Source organism: Heptranchias perlo, chromosome 9 (genome assembly GCF_035084215.1).
Source record: "Heptranchias perlo isolate sHepPer1 chromosome 9, sHepPer1.hap1, whole genome shotgun sequence".
NCBI classification, from domain to species: domain Eukaryota; kingdom Metazoa; phylum Chordata; class Chondrichthyes; order Hexanchiformes; family Hexanchidae; genus Heptranchias; species Heptranchias perlo.
Window position 1 is genome coordinate 78,181,428 of NC_090333.1, and position 19,914 is coordinate 78,201,341.

The window sequence follows — 19,914 nt, forward strand, 5'->3', positions numbered from 1 at the left end:
CTGCACGTTCCCCTCCAAGTCACACACCATCACGACTTGGAAATACATCACCATTCGTTCATCGTCGCTGGGTCAAAATCCTGGAACTCCCTTCCTAACAGCATGTGGGAGAACCTTCACCACATGGACTGCAGCGGTTCAAGAAGATGGCTCACCACCACCTTCTCAAGGGCAATTAGGGATGGGCAATAAATGCTGGCCTTGCCAGCGACGCTCACATCCCATGAACGAATAATAAAAAAAATTCAGCACACCAGTGTACATATCTGATTGAAAAGATTAGCTTCAGCTACTAAATGGCATCTATGGTGGTAATGAGCTGAACAGACCCTACTCTGGGCTGAGTAAGCCAGTCTCTGCCAAGGCAGCAGCAAGGGCCCTACAGTCGTCACTGTATTCCTGGGGCAGAGAGAAGAGTTCAAAAAAAGTAACTGTCAGAGTTCCTGTTCATCATCGCTAACCAGAAACTGCCACCAAAGTGCCTGTGTGCAAATGCCAAGTAAGGACAAAGTTTTCCCTCTCCCTCATTGCCGAATAAAATGTCAGCACTCACCAGCTAAGCTCACACACGAGGAATGGTCACTTTCGAAATACTGGAGGGCTCTGATTAACACTTACTTTCTGATCTTGCAAGCAAACTATTGCTGCTTTCTGAAGAACAACCCTGACCTGATTCACACACTTCCTGACCTTATGCCTTGCATGCAAAGTAAACTCCAAAATCTTAGTACTTCAGAAAGTTCACCCCTTCTAAGCTCTTCCATTTCAGTGTTGGAGGCCTTCCAAAAGACCTCTCAAGAGCCTGCAAGAGGCTAAACAGTGGGAGAAGTTACAGGTAGAGGATCTCAAACCAGCTCCATTCATGGGTTGTGGGGGAGGGGGAAAGAAATCAGGAAATCAGTTATCAGAAAGGCTTTGTGGCAGGGGGCATGTTATTTTTTAGTTTTTAGATCCAGTCATTGCCAGTGGAGGGCAATCAAGATATACTCGAACAAACTTTACACAGAAAAAGTACCCTAGGAATTGGAGTATCTCAATGCTGAGAACCAAACTAAAATGGCAAAACAAACAAACGCTAGTTTTTATTTAAAAAAATAAAAGAATTTTAACTGCAAATACGTTGAAATGATTGCTAAGATTAAATGAACAATTTTAAGAAACCATAGAAACAGCAAGTTTCAAGGATTCTTTTCCTGGTACAGAACAGAAATACTATAGCCGGCCAACGAGAAAAAGAGCTGGGGCTCAATTGCAGAAAAAAAAGGGGCCTCTTATGCATTAACGGCTAGTGACCAATCACAGAAGTAGCAAGGTAAAAAGCCTCGGTCCCAATGATTTCCCCATTTGGGGAATGGCCTACTGGATTGTACATGAAGGATGCATCAGTGCAGAAGAATAGAAAGATCAGCCAACATCTGCTGTGAAGGGATAGATGTAGTTACCCAGTTTTATTTTTTTTAATAAAAACTAGCATTGAACAACAAATGAACAGCTATCAAAGTGTGGACACTTACAGATCACACCACCAGCACTGACATATTGATGCCTAATCCAAACCACTAAAGGAACCCTCTTAAGGGTCCTGTGAAATATGAGTAATATATATCTGCAGAGATAACAACATTTCACCCTTAATGAGAATATGTAGCACATCTCAAAATACTTAAACACTGGGTCCAAGCCAAATCTAATCTGAAATCTGACCTTTCCAAAAAGTGCCATCTGTAAGCAATAATCCAGTTCCCCATGTAAAGCCCAACTATATTTAGCTGCAACTCAGAACAGAAATTGCTGGAAATACACAGCAGTCTATCACCTGCAAACTAAAGAAATTAAACATTTCAAGTGCAGCCTCTTCACCAGAATTCAAACATTAAAATCTATTAGATATTGTAATAACCAGTTATGAAGCTTGAAATATCCCATGAGCAATACAGTCACGAGAGAGAGTAGTACTCAGTGTGTTAAACCTGGGATCTTTGGGCTCTTTCTGTGCCTTGTATAACTATTTTCGATGCCTCAGCGATTTGATACTAAGCCAGACAGACCACATCCAAAAAGATCCCAAGTTTGATCCATGGTCTGTGCGGTTTTATCTCAACCATGGCAACAGCAAGGTAAATTCGCTAAAATTGATCCCATGTACACATTCACCCCCCCCCCCCCACCCCCAGAAAAAAAGTTTCCCTACTTGCTGTTTTCCAGTAATTTCTGAAGAAAACGCACACATGGATATTCCCTGAGAACTTCCCATGTAAGTTCACACATGAAGAGTGGCCATTTGAGCAAGGCACCATAGGCCTGCTGGGAAGGTGGCAGTGGCCAGGTTCATGGCACCGTGGCTGGCTCTGCTGCACAGGAGGGCAGGAAAAAGAGTGGCAGAGCTATAGTGATAGGGGACTCGATTGTAAGGGGAATAGACAGGCGTTTCTGCGGACGCAACCGAGACTCCAGGATGGTATGTTGCCTCCCTGGTGCAAGGGTCAAGGATGTCTCGGAGCGGCTGCAGGACATTCTGGAGGGGGAGGGTGAACAGCCAGTTGTTGTGGTGCATATAGGCACCAACGATATAGGTAAAAAACAGGATGAGGTCCTACAAGCTGAATTTAGGGAGTTAGGAGTTAAACTAAAGAGTAGGACCTCAAAGGTAGTAATCTCAGGTTTGCTACCAGTGCCACGGGCAAGTCAGAGTAGGAATGACAGGATAGCTAAGATGAATACGTGGCTTGAGAGATGGTGCAAGAGGGAGGGATTCAAATTCCTGGGCCATTGGAACCGGTTCTGGGGGAGGTGGGACCAGTACAAATTGGACGGTCTGCATCTGGGCAGGACTGGAACCAATGTCCTAGGGGGAGTGTTTGCCAGTGCTGTTGGGGAGGGTTTAAACTAATGTGGCAGGGGGATGGGAACCGATGCAGGAAGTCAGTGGGAAATAAAATGGTGACAGAAACAAAAGGCAGTAAGGGAGAGTGTACAAAACATGACCGGACAGATGGTCTGAGAAAGCAGGGCAAAGACCAAGGGAAGTCTAGATTAAACTGCATTTATTTCAATGCAAGAAGTCTGATGGGCAAGGCAGATGAACTCAGGGCATGGATGGGTACATGGGACTGGGATGTTATAGCTATTACTGAAACATGGATAAGGGAGGGGCAGGACTGGCAGCTCAATGTTCCAGGGTACAGATGCTATAGGAAAGATAGAGCAGGAGGTAAGAGAGGAGGGGGAGTTGCGTTCTTGATTAGGGAGAACATCACGGCAGTAGTGAGAGGGGATATATCCGAGGGTTCGCCCACTGAGTCTATATGGGTAGAACTGAAAAATAAGAAGGGAGAGATCACTTTGATAGGATTGTACTACAGACCCCCAAATAGTCAACGGGAAATTGAGGAGCAAATATGTAAGGAGATTACAGACAGCTGCAAGAAAAATAGGGTGGTAATAGTAGGGGACTTTAACTTTCCCAACATTGACTGGGACAGCCATAGCATTAGGGGCTTGGATGGAGAGAAATTTGTTGAGTGTATTCAGGAGGAATTTCTCATTCAGTATGTGGATGGCCCGACTAGAGAGGGGGCAAAACTTGACCTCCTCTTGGGAAATAAGGAAGGGCAGGTGACAGAAGTGTTGGTGAGGGATCACTTTGGGACAAGTGATCATAATTCCATTAGTTTTAAGATAGCTATGGAGAAGGATAGGTCTGGCCCAAAAGTTAAAATTCTAAATTGGGGAAAGGCCAATTTTGATGGTATTAGACAGGAACTTTCAGAAGTTGATTGGGAGAGTCTGTTGGCAGGCAAAGGGACGTCTGGTAAGTGGGAGGCTTTCAAAAGTGTGTTAACCAGGGTTCAGGGTAAGCACATTCCTTATAAAGTGAAGGGCAAGGCTGGTAGAAGTAGGGAACCTTGGATGACTCGGGAGATTGAGGCACTAGTCAAAAAGAAGAAGGAGGCATATGACATGCATAGGCAGCTGGGATCAAGTGGATCCCTTGAAGAGTATAGAGATTGCCGGAGTAGAGTTAAGAGAGAAATCAGGAGGGCAAAAAGGGGATATGAGATTGCTTTGGCAGATCAGGCAAAGGTGAATCCAAAGAGCTTCTACAAATACATAAAGGGCAAAAGGGTAACTAGGGAGAGAGTAGGGCCTCTTAAGGATCAACAAGGTCATCTATGTGCGGAACCACAAGAAATGGGTGAGATCCTGAATGAATATTTCACATCGGTATTTACGGTTGAGAAAGGCATGGATGTCAGGGAACTTGGGGAAATAAATAGTGATGTCTTGAGGAGTGTACATATTACAGAGAGGGAGGTGCTGGAAGTCTTAACGCGCATCAAGGTAGATAAATCTCCGGGACCTGCTGAAATGTATCCCAGGACGTTATGGGAGGTTAGGAAGGAAATTGCGGGTCCCCTAGCAGAGATATTTGAATCATCCACCGCTACAGGTGAGGTGCCTGAAGATTGGAGGGTAGCAAATGTTGTGCCTTTGTTTAAGAAGGGCGGCAGGGAAAAGCCTGGGAACTACAGACCAGTGAGCCTGACATCTGTAGTGGGTAAGTTGTTAGAGGGTATTCTGAGGGACAGGATCTACAGGCATTTGGAGAGGCAGGGACTAATTAGGAACAGTCAGCATGGTTTTGTGAGAGGAAAATCATGTCTCACGAATTTGATTGAGTTTTTTGAAGGGGTAACCAAGAAGACAGATGAGGGCTGTGCAGTAGACGTGGTCTACATGGACTTCAGCAAAGCATTTGACAAGGTACCGCATGGTAGGTTGTTACATAAGGTTAAATCTCATGGGATCCAAGGTGAGGTAGCCAATTGGATACAAAATTGGCTTGACGACAGAAGACAGAGGGTGGTTGTAGAGGGTTGTTTTTCAAACTGGATGCCTGTGTCCAGCGGTGTGCCTCAGGGATCGGTGCTGGGTCCGCTGTTATTTGTTATTTATATTAATGATTTGGATGAGAATTTAGGAGGCATGGTTAGTAAGTTTGCAGATGACACCAAGATTGGTGGCATTGTGGACAGTGAAGAAGGTTATCTAGGATTGCAACGGGATCTTGATAAATTGGGCCAGTGGGCCGATGAATGGCAGATGGAGTTTAATTTAGATAAATGTGAGGTGATGCATTTTGGTAGATCGAATCGGGCCAGGACCTACTCCGTTAATGGTAGGGCGTTGGGGAGAGTTATAGAACAAAGAGATCTAGGAGTACAGATTCATAGCTCCTTGAAAGTGGAGTCACAGGTGGATAGGGTGGTGAAGAAGGCATTCGGCATGCTTGGTTTCATTGGTCAGAACATTGAATGCAGGAGTTGGGATGTCTTGTTGAAGTTGTACAGGGCATTGGTGAGGCCACACTTGGAGTACTGTGTACAGTTCTGGTCACCCTATTATAGAAAGGATATTATTAAACTAGAAAGAGTGCAGAAAAGATTTACTAGGATGCTACCGGGACTTGATGGTTTGACTTACAGGGAGAGGTTAGACAGACTGGGACTTTTTTCCCTGGAGAGTAGGAGGTTAAGGGGTGATCTTATAGAAGTCTATAAAATAATGAGGGGCATAGATAAGGTCGATAGTCAAAATCTTTTCCCAAAGGTAGGGGAGTCTATAACGAGGGGGCATAGATTTAAGGTGAGAGGGGAGAGATACAAAAGGGTCCAGAGGGGCAATTGTTTCACTCAAAGGGTGGGGAGTGTCTGGAACGAGCTGCCAGAGGCAGTAGTAGAGGCGGGTACAATTTTGTCGTTTAAAAAGCATTTGGACAGTTACATGGGTAAGATGGGTATAGAGGGATATGGGCCAAGTGCAGGCAATTGGGACTAGCTTAGTGGTATAAACTGGGCGACATGGACATGTTGGGCCGAAGGGCCTGTTTCCATGTTGTAACTTCTATGATTCTATGATACCCATGAAGCCACAGCTCAAGAGAGGAAGGGGAGAGATTAAAGCCAAATGCAATACATGAACAGGTTATGTAGAAAGACAAGAGGACAGTGATTTTTTTTGGAAACCGAAACTCAGTCTATTAAATATTTCATTCACCAGCTCTAAAGCCTAAAATACAAGTGAGATACTCTCATTTGATTGTTCTAAAGTGCATGCTCAGAAGAAGGTGCAGCACTTTGAACAATTTCCCCCGATGAAATCACTAGCACAGAACAAGGAGTTACTCAGATTCATTTGGGGTCTTGGGATTTCTAATGAGCCTTATTATTTCTCTGCTTTGCATCATATAACAGTGGATTACAATTCAGTTCTACTGCGTGCCCCCTTTAACTCTTCCCCAACCCCCACTCACAGGTTTCTCTGTGCCATTTTCCTGGTAAAGAGAGCCAGACAACCTGCACCATAGTTTATGCTAAAGGCATTCTTTCTCAGCCACTCAAGGTACACAACTAGCCCAGAGTGACTCAAACTTCAATTTTCCTTCCTTATTCAGAAAACCACATGGCTTTTGCTCATCACTGCCTTAAAATGTCAAAAGAAAACAAATAGCATACCAGAGACTGGGGAATCGTGGACACAAGCCTATACCCCATCACAATCACACATGCTAATACATTAAGAAGCAAACAACACAATGTCAGATTGGAGCACTAACATGCAGCACCATAAAGATGAGAGGCATGTTCCCAGTCACACTGCTTTGGAGAGGTGCCTTCCCGTTGTGGGAAGAGCAAAAATTGGAAGGGAGTTTAATACCCAGAAGGAACCAGACAGGAGCATTCATAGAGGAGTGGGAGTAAGGTGCCTGCCCTCTCTACAACACTAAGAGAGGACAAATATGAATTACCCTTCCTTTGAAAGCAAATTCGGAAGACAAATTCAGAATCTTGACCAGGGTCAAGTCTTCTGTTCTATCTGCACTGCCAATTAAGAATATCGAATAGAACAATAAGCTAATTGTAAAATTCATGTTACTTCTGCGATGCCCAACTGATTTCCAAGGAATAAAAATTATTTTCATCCACTTCCTTCCCCTTTTTAAATATTCTAATCTGCAAAAAACTGAATACAATATATTTTTAAAAATCAAATATACAATGTTCCCATCTATTGCACCATGAATATGCAATTGTTGAATGCGGCACAATACAATTACTGCAGCCCCACGAGGGCCGTTGTTTAGTTTAATTACATTGAGATCATATGGACCTTGTTTCTTTTCATTAGCCCTTACCTCTTGAAAGTTGTGCTGAGTGAATTTGTCAGCGATGCGCAGCAGTTCTCTGCAGGAGTGGGTGTCAGCGAAAGCTCTGATTCCCAAGCAGTTGGAGGGATCAAGTTGTCTCTTCAGGAACTCACAGCATGCCTCCTGGATCTCAGCCAGTTGCAGGAGGCAGGCAGCCGGCAGCAAGGTCTGCACGTTCCCCTCCTCTACAGTTATCTGAGACGTGTACGCAAAGTCAATCAGCAGCTCCATGGCCCGCTCGTCGATGTCTCGAATCACCACCTCCGTCTGCCGGCTCTCTGCCAGTTCGCCTGTGAACATAGCTCGAAAGTAAGGGCTGCAGGCAGACAGGATCACTCGATGTGCGTAAATCTTTTTCGCGCCCACAACCAGCACCACATCACATAGTTCCCGGTGCTTCCTCAGGAGGTTGATCACTTCTAAAGTCTGCCGAGGATGCTTGTCCGACACGAATGGCATCCTGGCCGGTTGTGGTACTCCCTCAGGCAGTTTGTTGGGGTCGCCGAGTGTACAGCGGCTAGTGACATCCATTCCTATCTCTCCTGGTCGAGCGCTGATACACCTAACGGTGGGAGTCAGGGAAGGAAGAAAAAAGCATTTGAGACTCATCAATTCAAAAGTCACCCAACATTGTTAATTTACATACAGGTTCCTATTGTGCAGCTTTAACCTTTGTGACTGCACTTTGTGATCCATCATATAGTAATAAATAGTCTAAAAAAAAGCACCACCTTGGCGTTCTAAGATACGGCACCACTCTATGGCAGGATACTGTCACAGCAATAACCTTAGCAGGGCAGCCTCGGGTGGTTGGGGAGAAAGAGGAAGGGAGGCTTTGGGAGTGCTCAGTATAGATGACAGACACCAGTGGAAGAACTTGAATTTACCCTTGAATACCTTCCAGCAGCAACTCAAGATCAACAGTGATCTTGCATGTGAGCATGTCAGCCTGCTTGATTCCCCAGTCGCAGAAAGCAAACATGGAGGAATATAAAAAGATGAAAAACAGAGGTGAGCCTGAAAGGAATGGGTTTTAAAAGTCCTTATATTCTGTAGTGCCGGTGATTTACAAAACAGTTGATATAGTTCATTGTGTTAACTCATTCACTACTTAACATAATTTGGTACGATCCACTTTATTGCTTAATCCCTTGAAGATGTTGACAATCACAGGTCACTGCAGCTGTGCAGAGTGAATACAGACTATAGAAACAACATCACAATAGTAGTGCACATGAAATGACACAAAGGGAGCTTTTATCATTATTAAAGTCACTAATATTGCGATTTATGTCCAGACCCTGTCTGAACAATATACAGTGATTATTTTTCAAACCAATTTAAAGCAACTGCCATTGCCCCCACCCCCCTTTGCCAATTAGTAATCTTGGTTATTTCTACGTTGAGTTGCCAATCAGACCTAGGCACTTCCCCACAAAGAGAATGGATTTGGGGGGGGGGGGGGGGGGGGAACAAACAAAAAGGGGAGCAATTATTGGATCCCACATCTGCAAATCTCAAGTCCAGCTCAAGAGCAGCATAAGCAGGAGCCTGGAAACAGGATCTACTTTCTTAACACAATTAGCTTGTTACTGGAGGAGGGGAGGGTAGCAAAATAGGGCAGGATGGATAAAGAAATGGGCCTTCTTGCTGGGCAATGTGAAATATAAGCACTGTTAAAAAGTTCTTATTTATGACAAACTTATGGCATAGAGATGACTGGACATTTTAATTTTTTAAGTTTTCACCAATTTTTTTCTTCTTGAAGGCGCTGACCCCTGCTGGGTTACAGTTCCACAAAGCTCTCTGGTACCTAGCCCAGGTGGCCATTCTTCATGTGTGACCCTAGACAGTAAGCATCAGTAGGCCATTTACCCCTGAGCTAGAGTATAAGGGGCAGAGGATTTTCCTACAGTTGCCACCTTTTATCAAGTCCAAACTCGGATAAGGGGTAGAGAAGGCAAGACATAGTATGGGGGTCATTACATCAAAGCCAAAATAAATTATTAGCCAGGAGGATGAAGATTCAAGAGGGAGAAGACACACCTTTTCCAAGAATGTATAACACCCATACTGCCTGGGTCTCTCCAATGGGGGTCACCAATGACCAGATACTTAACTGGACCAGCCACATAAATACTGTGGCTACAAGAGCAGGTCAGAGGCTGGGTATTCTGCGGCGAGTGACTCACCTCCTGACTCCCCAAAGCCTTTCCACCATCTACAAGGCACAAGTCAGGAGTGTGATGGAATACTCTCCATTTGCCTGGATGAGTGCAGCTCCAACAACACTCAAGAAGCTCGACACCATCCAGGACAAAGCAGCCTGCTTGACTGGCACCCCATCCACCACCCTAAACATTCACTCCCTTCACCACCAGCACACCGTGGCTGCAGTGTGCACCATCTACAGGATGCACTGCAGCAAGGCTTCTTCGACAGCAACTCCCAAACTACCACCTAGAAGGACAAGGGCAGCAGGCACATGGGAACACCACCTGCACGTTCCCCTCCAAGTCACACACCATCCCGACTTGGAAATATATCGCCGTTCCGTTATCGTCACTGGGTCAAAATCCTGGAACTCCCTTTCTTACAGCACTGTGAGAGAACCTTCACCACAAGGACTGCAGCGGTTCAAGAAGTTGGCTCACCACCACCTTCTCAAGGGCAATTAGGGATGGGCAAAAATGCTGGCCTTCCATCCAATGAATGAATAAAAAAAATATACACTATCACTGGACAACTAAACAGAAAGCTCCTCCTGGCTAACCATCTTTAAAATTCAGGATCAAAATCCTTGTGGGCTAGCTACAGCAGTGGATTATAACACTTATCCTTTCAGCTCTGGGAGATTCAATACAAATCCAGCACTAACTGAAGGGACGATGAGTCCCAAGTAAAACATAATTTGACTTAGCCCAGCCCAGTTCCCACTGAACACAAGTGAATAGCACAAGACAGCTCAAAACTCCAGACAAATCCCACTCAGAGGCCAAAAAGATGTAACAGAACTCTGCTGAGGCCAGAGTTAGGGCACACGGTTTTGACTGTACAGGGAGCTTTACTTTGCATCTGACCATGCTGTACCTGACCTGACAGATGCCAGCACTAGGAAATGACATTCCTTCCCCCCCCCCCCCAAGACCAATAGCCTCTCCCCTTCTCCATAATCAGGGGTAACCCGAGTATAATTCACTATTCCAAACAAAACAAAAATTAAATCAGTTCTTAGTTCCATAATATTTATATTCTATGCTACTGCGACTTTCCTGGCGATTTAGCAGCTAGTCAGACAGCCATGGGAGGAGAGGTAACAGATTTCCCTAAAACCCAGTAGCAGAAAGAAGCATCAATTTCATAGATGTCCTGGCCAACATTTATTCCTCAACCAACACCATCAAAATAAATTACGTGATCAGTTATCTCATTGATGTTTGTTGATCTTGCTGTGTACAAATTGGTTGCTGTACGTACCTAAACAGTGATGATACTTCAAAAGCCCCTGCCTCAGCTCAGCTGCTGCTGAAACCCTCATCCATGCCTTTGTTACCTCCAGACTGGACTTTTCCAATGCTCTCCTGGCTGGCCTCCTATCTTCCACCCTCAATAAACTGGAGCTCATCCAAAACTCTGCAGCCCATATTCTAACTCGCACCAAGTCTCATTCAACCGTCATCCCTGTGCTCGCTGACCTACATTGGCTCCTGGTCTAGGAACACCTCAATTTTAAAATTCTCATCCTTGTTTTCAAATCCCTCATGGCCTTGCCCTCCCTATCTCTAACCTCCTCCAGCCCTACAAGTCTCCGAGATCTGTACGTTCCTCCAATTCTTGCCTCTTACGCATCCTCGATTTTAATCGCTCCACCGTTGGCAGCCATGCCTTCAGCTGCAAAGGACCTAAACCTCTCTGCCTTTAAGATGCTCCTGAAAACCTACCTCTTTGACTAAGCTTTTGGTCACCTGTCCTAATGTCCCTTTATGTGGCTCGGTGTCAAGTTTTGTTTCATAATGCTCCTGTGAAGCACCTTGGGACGTTTTACTATGTTAAAGGCACTATATACATGCAAGGTTGGCTTTGGGATGTCCTGAGGACAAGATGGATTCCACAGGCAAGTGAGTACTGTCAGCCATAATTCTTGCCTGAATGGTACTATTTCAACTGAATTTGACTCACTCAATAAACATGCATGTATTATAACTTACGAGAACAGGGACAAGTATTGCAAGCAAATGAGGGAGACAAAAACAGCCATAAGAGTAGCCAAGAGATTTTTGGAAAAGAAGATGGTGCACATTTGTGGCAGTAATAGCAAAAGCTTTTTCAACTATGTCAGACGTCAGACGACCATTAAGAACCGTATAGGGCCACTAAAGGATACTGTAGGGCAGATTCAAACCGATTCTCGGGTTATGGGAGAGCTGCTAAATGACAATTTCACATCAGTCTATACTCCTATAGATGGTGCTTATGTTGCAGATGGGAGGTGGGGGGGGTGGGGGTTAGTGTTCTGTATTGAATAGCATTAATATTGAAATAGATAGCAATGTCATCTTAGATGGTATAGGAAAGCTCAAAATTGATAGGGCTCCAGATCCGGATAATATCCATCCAAGAGTGATTAAAGAGATGGGACAGCTGCTCTATGAACCCCTTGCCCGTATCTTCAATAGTTCAATAGAGTCAGGGATAGTTCCCTTAGACTGGAAGATAGCTCATGTAGTTCCTATTTTCAGAAAAGGGGACAAATCAGAGCCAGGGAATTACAGGCCTATCAACCAGACAACCGTTATTGGGAAGATGCTAGAAGGGATTGCAAGAGATGCCCTTTATGATTACAGGGTAAGAGACGGGGCTTCCTGAAAAATGGCAAATTTATACGGCACAACCCAAGAGATTTTTGAGGAAGTCACTATGGTAGTGGTTGAGGGAAATCAAGTAGACACTGTTTACCTGCACTTTCAGAAAGCCTTTGATAAGGTGCCTCACACATGGTTACCACAAGATTCTATCTTGTGACGTATCAGTAGGAATTTGATACGCTGGATTTGGAACTGGCTCCAATCCCACAGCCAAAAAGTTGTAGTTAACAGATGTGGTTCAGCCTGGAGGAATGTGTTGCTCCCCACGGATCGGTCCTGGGCCCACTATTGTTCACTGTCTTTATTAATGACCTGGACAGTGGTATTGGGTGTACGGTCAATAAGTTTGCAGATGACACCAAAATCTGTGCAAGAGTTAAGACAGTAGAGGAGTGCAATCAAATCAAAGATTTAGATGTGCTAGGGGAGTGGGCCACACAAGGGCAAATAACTTAGATAAACGTAGTGTCATGCACGTTGGTAGGGCTAGCACAGAATGCACACATCATTTGCAGAGGATACTGAGAGAGGTTATTGTGCACAGATCACTGAAGGTTCATGACCGATGTTGAGAAGCTGTAGCTAAAGCTAACGGTATTGGTTGTATTAATAGAACCATTCGGTATAAATCGAAGAACACCATTTTGTCAACATACAGGTCACTGGTCAGACCGCAGGAGGTGGTGTCATGATGCTCCAGCCATCGTGGCAGACTTGATGGATCAGCTGTTCTTTTCCTGCTCGTCAATTTTGTACGTTCGTATATTTTGTCACCTCATCAAATATGGCTGGTTAAATATTCAACATCTGCTCAGGATTTGTCCTTCCAAAATAGGAAGTTTAAAAGTGACTGATGATTGTGGCTACAGACTCAAGATGGTAATTAGTTCAAATCTGGAATCAGTCTTCTGTACAGGAGAAATACAACTAGGCCCATAATATCATTTGGATGGAGGAGAAAGCATTATTAAAAAGTTACAATTAAAATTACTAAACTCAATTTTAAAAAAAAATTCATTAATGGGATGTGGGCATTGCTGGCAAGACCAGCATTTATTGCCCATTCCTAATTGCCCTTGAGAAGGTGGTGGTGAGCCGCCTTCTTGAACCGCTGCAGTCCATGTGGTGAAGGTACTCCCATGGCCGGAAGGCTGTGAAATGCCTAGTAGAAAAGATGAGGTGCTGTTCCTCGAGCTTGCGTTGAGCTTCACTGGAACAGTGTAGGAGGCCAAGGATACATGTCAGAGTGGGAGTGGATTGGATTTGATTACTTTCACACTAAGGTCCCCTGCCTCAACAAGGGTCCCACTCCAAATCCAAGACATCAATTAAAAAGTTAATCTGTTGAGCTCCCCAGGGTATATCACATGAATTCTCCTACATGCAGCATCAACAGAAATAGCATCCGGCTTGGCTGCCAAAAACTGCCTCAGCAATACACAGAAGGGAATAACAGAGGGCAAGAGAAGTAAAGAGAGAGCACAGTAGTAAATCATAAATCAATAGCATCACATCTGCACAGAACAGAAATCGGACTTCTTTGTCCTGTGCTACAGCTAATTAACAAGATTTTTAAATACTGTACTGTTTTATTTTAGACCAATTCGCCAACACATCGTGCTACAAATATCTCAGATTCTGCTTGGAGAATTCATGCACGGTAAGTTTCCAATCTTGCATATACCATCGAAAATGGAAAGGAAAGAGTGAGAAAAACAGAGGAGAAACCAGTCATGTGGGAGAAATAAATATGAGAAGGCAAGTAACTTCAAAAACCTAATTTACACACCTGACTTTACCTCCCAGCAGTTAGCTCAACAATAGCATTGGCAGAGGCTCAGGAGCAAGAGTACCCAGGGGTTTCAATTAGAGGACTTAAGAATAAGTATCGCAACTAATACAAAAGCCATTTTCTTTTTCCTCAGATTTCAAACAAATTTATCTCAGAGATCCACTGCTGCAACATTAAAAATACTTCAACTCACCTGCGCATTAGCTTCCCTTCCATGCAAGGTCAAGAGAATTTCTCAAGTCTCCTCTAAGTTCCTTTCTAGAAAAAAAGTGAAAATTTTGTTCAGTTCCACAGGACAAGCATCGGTATGTTATTAACACATCACCGTGCTGGTAACTTAAAAGTCAGTGATAAAAATCCTTGAGAAGGAAACCTGGGGTTTTATCCTTCAAAATCAACCTCCCCATTCTCAATTCCCTAGTGTAGTTCATGCAGTCAACCAGTACGTAATTTAGTTTCCCTCTCAACAAACTTTTGAAATCCAATAGCTGAAGAGTTTTCTTATTTCAAAAAGGAAGTTAAAGAAATAAACCACAATTAAAAACAAAGTTTCTAAAATTAGTGAATTATAGTCCCCACCTAAAGGTCAGAAAGTTTATATACATTCGCAGTACTTCTTTTAGAAGCAAATTATATTGATTGATTTCTCCCTAAAGAAGTCAAGACTGTGATTTTGGAACCGGAACTCAAAAGTAGCTAAGCTATCTAATCATACGTTTGTTGCAGGATCTTGTAAATCATATAGTTGTTGCAAACACAGAGTCTGCAGCAAGAGGATGCTAAGAGTAAATATCTCTGCAATCCTTCAGAGTTTATCGCTATGCTATGGAGTACACAGAAATCACGTTCATCTACTGGATTCAGCCATAGGGATTGAGAGGGCAAGTATTGGGGAAGTGCCTTGGGGTGGGGAATCAACACACTTGATTGGATCTTGGTAGAATGTAACCAATTGAACCATGATGGTAAATAAGATAATTAAATCAACTGGACTTTCATTTAACTCTCTCACCCATCCTCGTGTTAGTGAAATAGTACGCATATTGGTTTGTTATGTTCATTCTTGAGATGTGGGTGTTTCTGGCAAGGCCTGCCCACCTCCAGTTGACCTGAGACGGTGGTAGTGAGCATCCTTCTTGAACCGCTGCAGTCTGTGGTAAAGGTGCTCCAACAATGCTGCTAGGTAGGGAGTTCCAAGATCTTGAACATGAAAGAATGGCGATATATGGCCAAGTCAGGATGGTGTGTGACTTGGAGCTGAAGTTGGAGATGATGGCATTCCCATGGTGGTGGAGGTCACGGGTTTGGGAAGTGCTGCAGTTCACCCTACAGATAGCACACACAGCAGCCACGTGGTGGAGGGGATGTATGTTTAAGGCTAGTCCTAATCAAGCTTTGTCCTGAATAGTGTTGAGCTTCTTGAGTGTTGTGCCAGCTGCACCCATCTTGGCAAGTGGAGTGTATTCCATTACATTCCTGAGTTGTGCTTTGTAGATGATGGAAAGGCATTTGAGGAGTCAGGAGGTGAGCCACTTGCCACAAAATATCTATTGTATTGCCACAAATACCTGCTCTTGTAGTCACAGCATTTATGTGGCTGGTCCAGTTTAGTTTCTGGTCAATGGTGACCCCAGGATGTTGATGGTGGGAGACTCGACAATGGTAATGCCACTGAATGTCAAGGGGAGGTGGTTAGGCTTTCTTGTTGGAGATGGTCATTGCCTAGCACTTGTGTGCACGAATGTTACTTGCCCAAGTATATCAGCCCACGAATATCAGCCCAAGCCTGGATATTGTGCAGGTCTTGCTGCATGCGGGCACGGACTATTCGTTATCTGAGGAATTACGAATGGTGCTCAATACTATGCAATCAGCAAATTTCCCTATTTTGATGAAGCAGTTAATGATAGGTAGATATAGGGTGTTGCCCTGAGAAAATCCTGCTAACCAGATGCAAACCATTCTAAATTTAACTTAAAACAAATTACAGTATGTGGGTGTGGTTTCATTTTAGGATAAACGCTTGATGACAAGGAGAAATCAGAGGGATGGACACCATCACACTAGACTGTTCACACTTATTCTCTAGTGGTCCTACTACAAAACCAAGAGCATCTCCAATCAGTCCTCTCAGTAAATGACAGTGCAGCAGGTGGGAGACCTTGACACGTGCCATTTCATAACCAACCACACAGGAAGGCATCCAATTAGATGTTGCAGCAGCAACCCAGTGCTTGCATGTGCATGTGTACATGTTTATACACATAACATTGGGTATCTATCCTGCAAACTTCCTCTCACAGCACAGCAAAATTAACATAACTCAAGCAATTACAACCACAGATCCACACCCTAACTACTACGCAGTGATTACTTCACATCATCAATAACCTTGGGTTAATCAAGGACAGTCAGCATGGATTTGTTAAGGGAAGGTTGTGTCTGACGAACTTGGTTGGCTTTTTTTGAGGCAGTAACAAGGAAGGTCGATGAGGGTAACATGTTTGATGTAGTGTACATGGATTTTAACAAGGCTTTTGACAAGATCCCACATAGCAGACTGGTCAAAAATGTAAAAGCCCATGGGATCCAAGGGAAAGTGGCAGGTTGGCTCAGTGGCAGGAAGTAAAGGGTAACGGTTGACCTGTGTTTTTGCAACTCAAAGGTTGTTTCCAGTGGGGTTCTGCAAGGCTCTGTACTGGGTCCCTTGCTTTTTGTGGTATATATTAATGATTTGGACTTGATCAAGAAGTTTGCAGATGATACAAAAATTGGCCATGTGGTTGATAGTGAGGAGGAAAGCTGTAGACTGCAGGAAGATAACAATGGACTGGCCAGGTGGGCAGAAAAGTAGCAAATGGAATTCAATCCAGAAAAGTGTGAGGTAATGCATTTGGGGAGGGCAAACAAGGCAAGGGAGTACACAATAAATGGGAGGATACTGAGAGGTGTAGAGGAACAAAGGGACCTTGGAGTGCATGTCCACAGGTCCATGAAGGTAGCAGGACAGGCAGATACGGTGGTTAAAATGGCATATGCGATACTTTCCTTTATTAGCCGAGGTACAGAATATAAGAGCAGGGAGGTTATGCTAGAACTGTATAAAACATTGGTTAGGCCACGGCTTGAGTACTGCGTACAGTTCTGGTCGCCACATTACAGGAAAGATGTGATTGCACTAGAGGGGGTACAGAGGAGATTTATGAGAATGTTGCCAGGGCTGGAGAATTTTTTTAGCTATGGAGGAAAGATTGGAAAGGCTGGGGTTGTTTTCTTTGGAAGAAAGGAGGCTGAGGGGAGATTTAATTAGGGTATACAAAATTATGATGGGACTAGGTAGAGTGGATAGGGAGGACCTATTTCCCTTAGCAGAGGGGTCAGTGACCAGGGAGCATAGATTTAAAGTAATTGGTAGAAAGATTAGAGGGGAGCTGAGGAGAAATCTCTTCACCTGGAAGGAGGTGGGGGTCTGGAACTCACTGCCTAGTAGAGGCAGAAACCCTCAACTCATTTAAAAAGTACTTGGAGGTGCACTTGAAGTGCCATAACCTACAGGGCTACGGACCAAGTGCTGGAAAGCTCTTTTTCGGCCGGCACGGACACAATGGCCAAATGGCCACCTTTTGTGCCGTAACTTTCTATGATTCTATCCTCAGAAGTTAATCTTAATAATTAATAAGAAACTAGAAGCATAGGATTATCATACAACTCAGGCATTTTGAACATTCCAAGCTTCTCTGCACAAGAAGTATTATACACAGCAGAAAGCGATCATTTCAACAACTTAGCACACAGAAAAAGGAGGAAAGAGTCAGTTGGGGGGGGGAAGCTACAAGTATGGTCAAAGAAGGGTTTTTAATAGAAGGCTTTTTATGCCAGGGAAGGTGATAGCAAATCCAAGTGGTTTGGGAAGAAAAAAAAATCAGGACAGTCTCCAATGAAGGAGCAGGCACCAAGCAATAGTGTCAAATATGCAGGTGTGCACAGAGGCTTGAGTTGAAGAAAACAAGCCAAATAGCAAAGTGATCCTTCAAACCCTTGTATAATAGAGCTTCACCCTTCCTGGTCTTTAAATAGCCTGCCAAACTTGCACAAAACAACAAAAGCATGCCCAGACGGATTTTTAAAGTAAAAGGTAAACAGTAACTCAATCCCAATGCATACACTGAAAATTACATATCAATACCATTTATTACAGAAAGATGTGAGCATACACTGTAATATCATGGCTTTAAGTCGTCTGCACTCGACTCCCAGTAATTCAGAGCTAATTGACATTCAGCAAAAAGCCCAACACTGTTGGTGCTTAGCACTGGGCTGCATCAGTAACTGTTAATGCATACGCAGAGCTAATTTAGGTTGAGAAGGCTCAACGCTGAAGGTGTCTAGCATTGGGCAGCATCAGTGCCTATTAATGCACCCACACAGTGAGAAGTCCAATACCTGGAACTCAATTAGCTGATCAGTGCCCATTAATGCATCCACAGACAGCTGATGTGGGTTGTGAGAAGACGAGTGGCTGGTGCTGGCAACGTCTATTAATGCACACACGGTTTGAGTTCATTAAATCCAATGCTGTAAGTTTCTGGCACTAGGCAATCAGTAACCATACCTGCTCGCTCTCTCTCTCTCTCTGCATTTAAGTCTCTTTCTCTGATCCACACAACTTCACCAGACACTCACCAACTGCGCACTTCCACTGCGCACCTTCTGGTTGGGGGAGGGGGGAGCGTGCCCCGGCCAATACCTTCCCCACCGAAGCGGTCCGCGGCCCGACCACTACACTCGCACCCCCCGCGCACGAAACGACCTCCTGGATTTGGGAGGAACACGAAAGACTGTCACCGCCCAACCGCGGTGCGAGTGCCAAACGGCTGTGAGGTTTAATAACAAGCAGCCGCAGAGCATTTACAAGGACGAGTTCGAGGCCGCCATCCGACGGAGCTGGCAACCCCGTCATCCACTCGCTTCCCCTCGGGTACGGCGGCAGGTGCGCCTGCGCGGCAACTGACCCAAGACAAGCTGGCGAGTGCCGCGCAGGCGCACTAACGCTCCCGTAATAAGGCGGGAGCAGGGAGAAATTGTTCTCTCTGTCTCATACAAGCGCCCCATAGAAATAATTGTGAACAATTTTACAACAACCAAGTTATAGTCCAACAAATTTATTTTAAATTCCACAAGCTTTCGGAGGCTTCCTCCTTCCTCAGGTGAACGGTGTGGAAAATTTCCACCCCGTAGAAATAAGCAGGAGTGCCCGAACTTTCCATTCCTCTGACTCTGGCCTCTTGTGCTCACCCCTTTGTCCTACTATTTGGTCACCCGACATTTAGCCGCCTCCCGCCACTGAGTTAGCAAGTCCCACTCCAGAGACTTGAGCATAAAATCTAAACTGACACTCCAGCACAGTACTGAGGGAGTGTTGCACTGTTGGAGGTGCCATCTTTCGGATGAGATGTTAAACTGAGGCCCCTCTCAGATGGATGTATAAGATTCCCACGGCACTATTGGAAGAAGAGTTCTCCTCAGTGTCATGGCCAATGTTAATCCTTAAACCAAAATCACTAAAGAAAACCAGATAATCTGGCCATTAACACATTGCTGTTTGTGAGGCGTTGCTGCGTGCAAATTGGTTGCCACGTTCCCTGCGGAGCAGGCTTGAGGGGCTGCAATAGCCTACTCCTGTTCCTATGTTCCTACGTTACAACAGTGACTATAATTCGAAAGTACTTCATTGGCTGTAAAGCACTTTGGGACATCCTGAGGTCATGAAAAGTGCTAAATAAATGCAAGTCTATCTTTCTTGAGGTTGCACACTCTGGACTTCTCTCCCATCTCATTGTTGTCCTTTAAGACCCACCTCTTTGACCAAACTATTGGTCATCCATCCCCTCCCCTCCATTATCTCTTGCTTTGGGTCTGTGTCCTTTCTTTTCCTTATGCCTCCATGAGATGCTTTTCTACATTAGAGGTTCTAAAAAATGCAAGTTGTATGATTTTTTAAAATGTTATCTTCTACTTAGGTCTGATTATTCCCAGGCAGGTCAACTACC

At 44.4% G+C, this 19,914-nt stretch overlaps 1 protein-coding gene across 6 annotated transcripts in view; it reads right to left on the bottom strand.

Annotated features, from left to right (window-relative positions):
• Positions 1 to 18,838, bottom strand: part of klhl20 (kelch-like family member 20) — a 46,596-nt gene extending 27,758 nt beyond the window's left edge. For 3 of the 6 annotated variants that reach the window (XM_067990796.1, XM_067990797.1, XM_067990792.1), the window contains exons 1-3: positions 18,548 to 18,838; positions 14,058 to 14,122; positions 7,196 to 7,769 (exon numbers count right to left, since the gene is read on the bottom strand). In XM_067990796.1, coding sequence (XP_067846897.1) covers positions 7,196 to 7,769; positions 14,058 to 14,080 — 597 coding nt within the window. In that variant the 5' untranslated portion in view covers positions 14,081 to 14,122; positions 18,548 to 18,838. Of the gene's footprint in view, positions 1 to 7,195; positions 7,770 to 14,057; positions 14,123 to 18,307; positions 18,438 to 18,476 lie in introns of those variants that run through there. The other 3 variants (XM_067990794.1, XM_067990793.1, XM_067990795.1) reach the window with 3 other exon arrangements.
• Between the last annotated feature and the right edge of the window lie 1,076 nt (positions 18,839 to 19,914).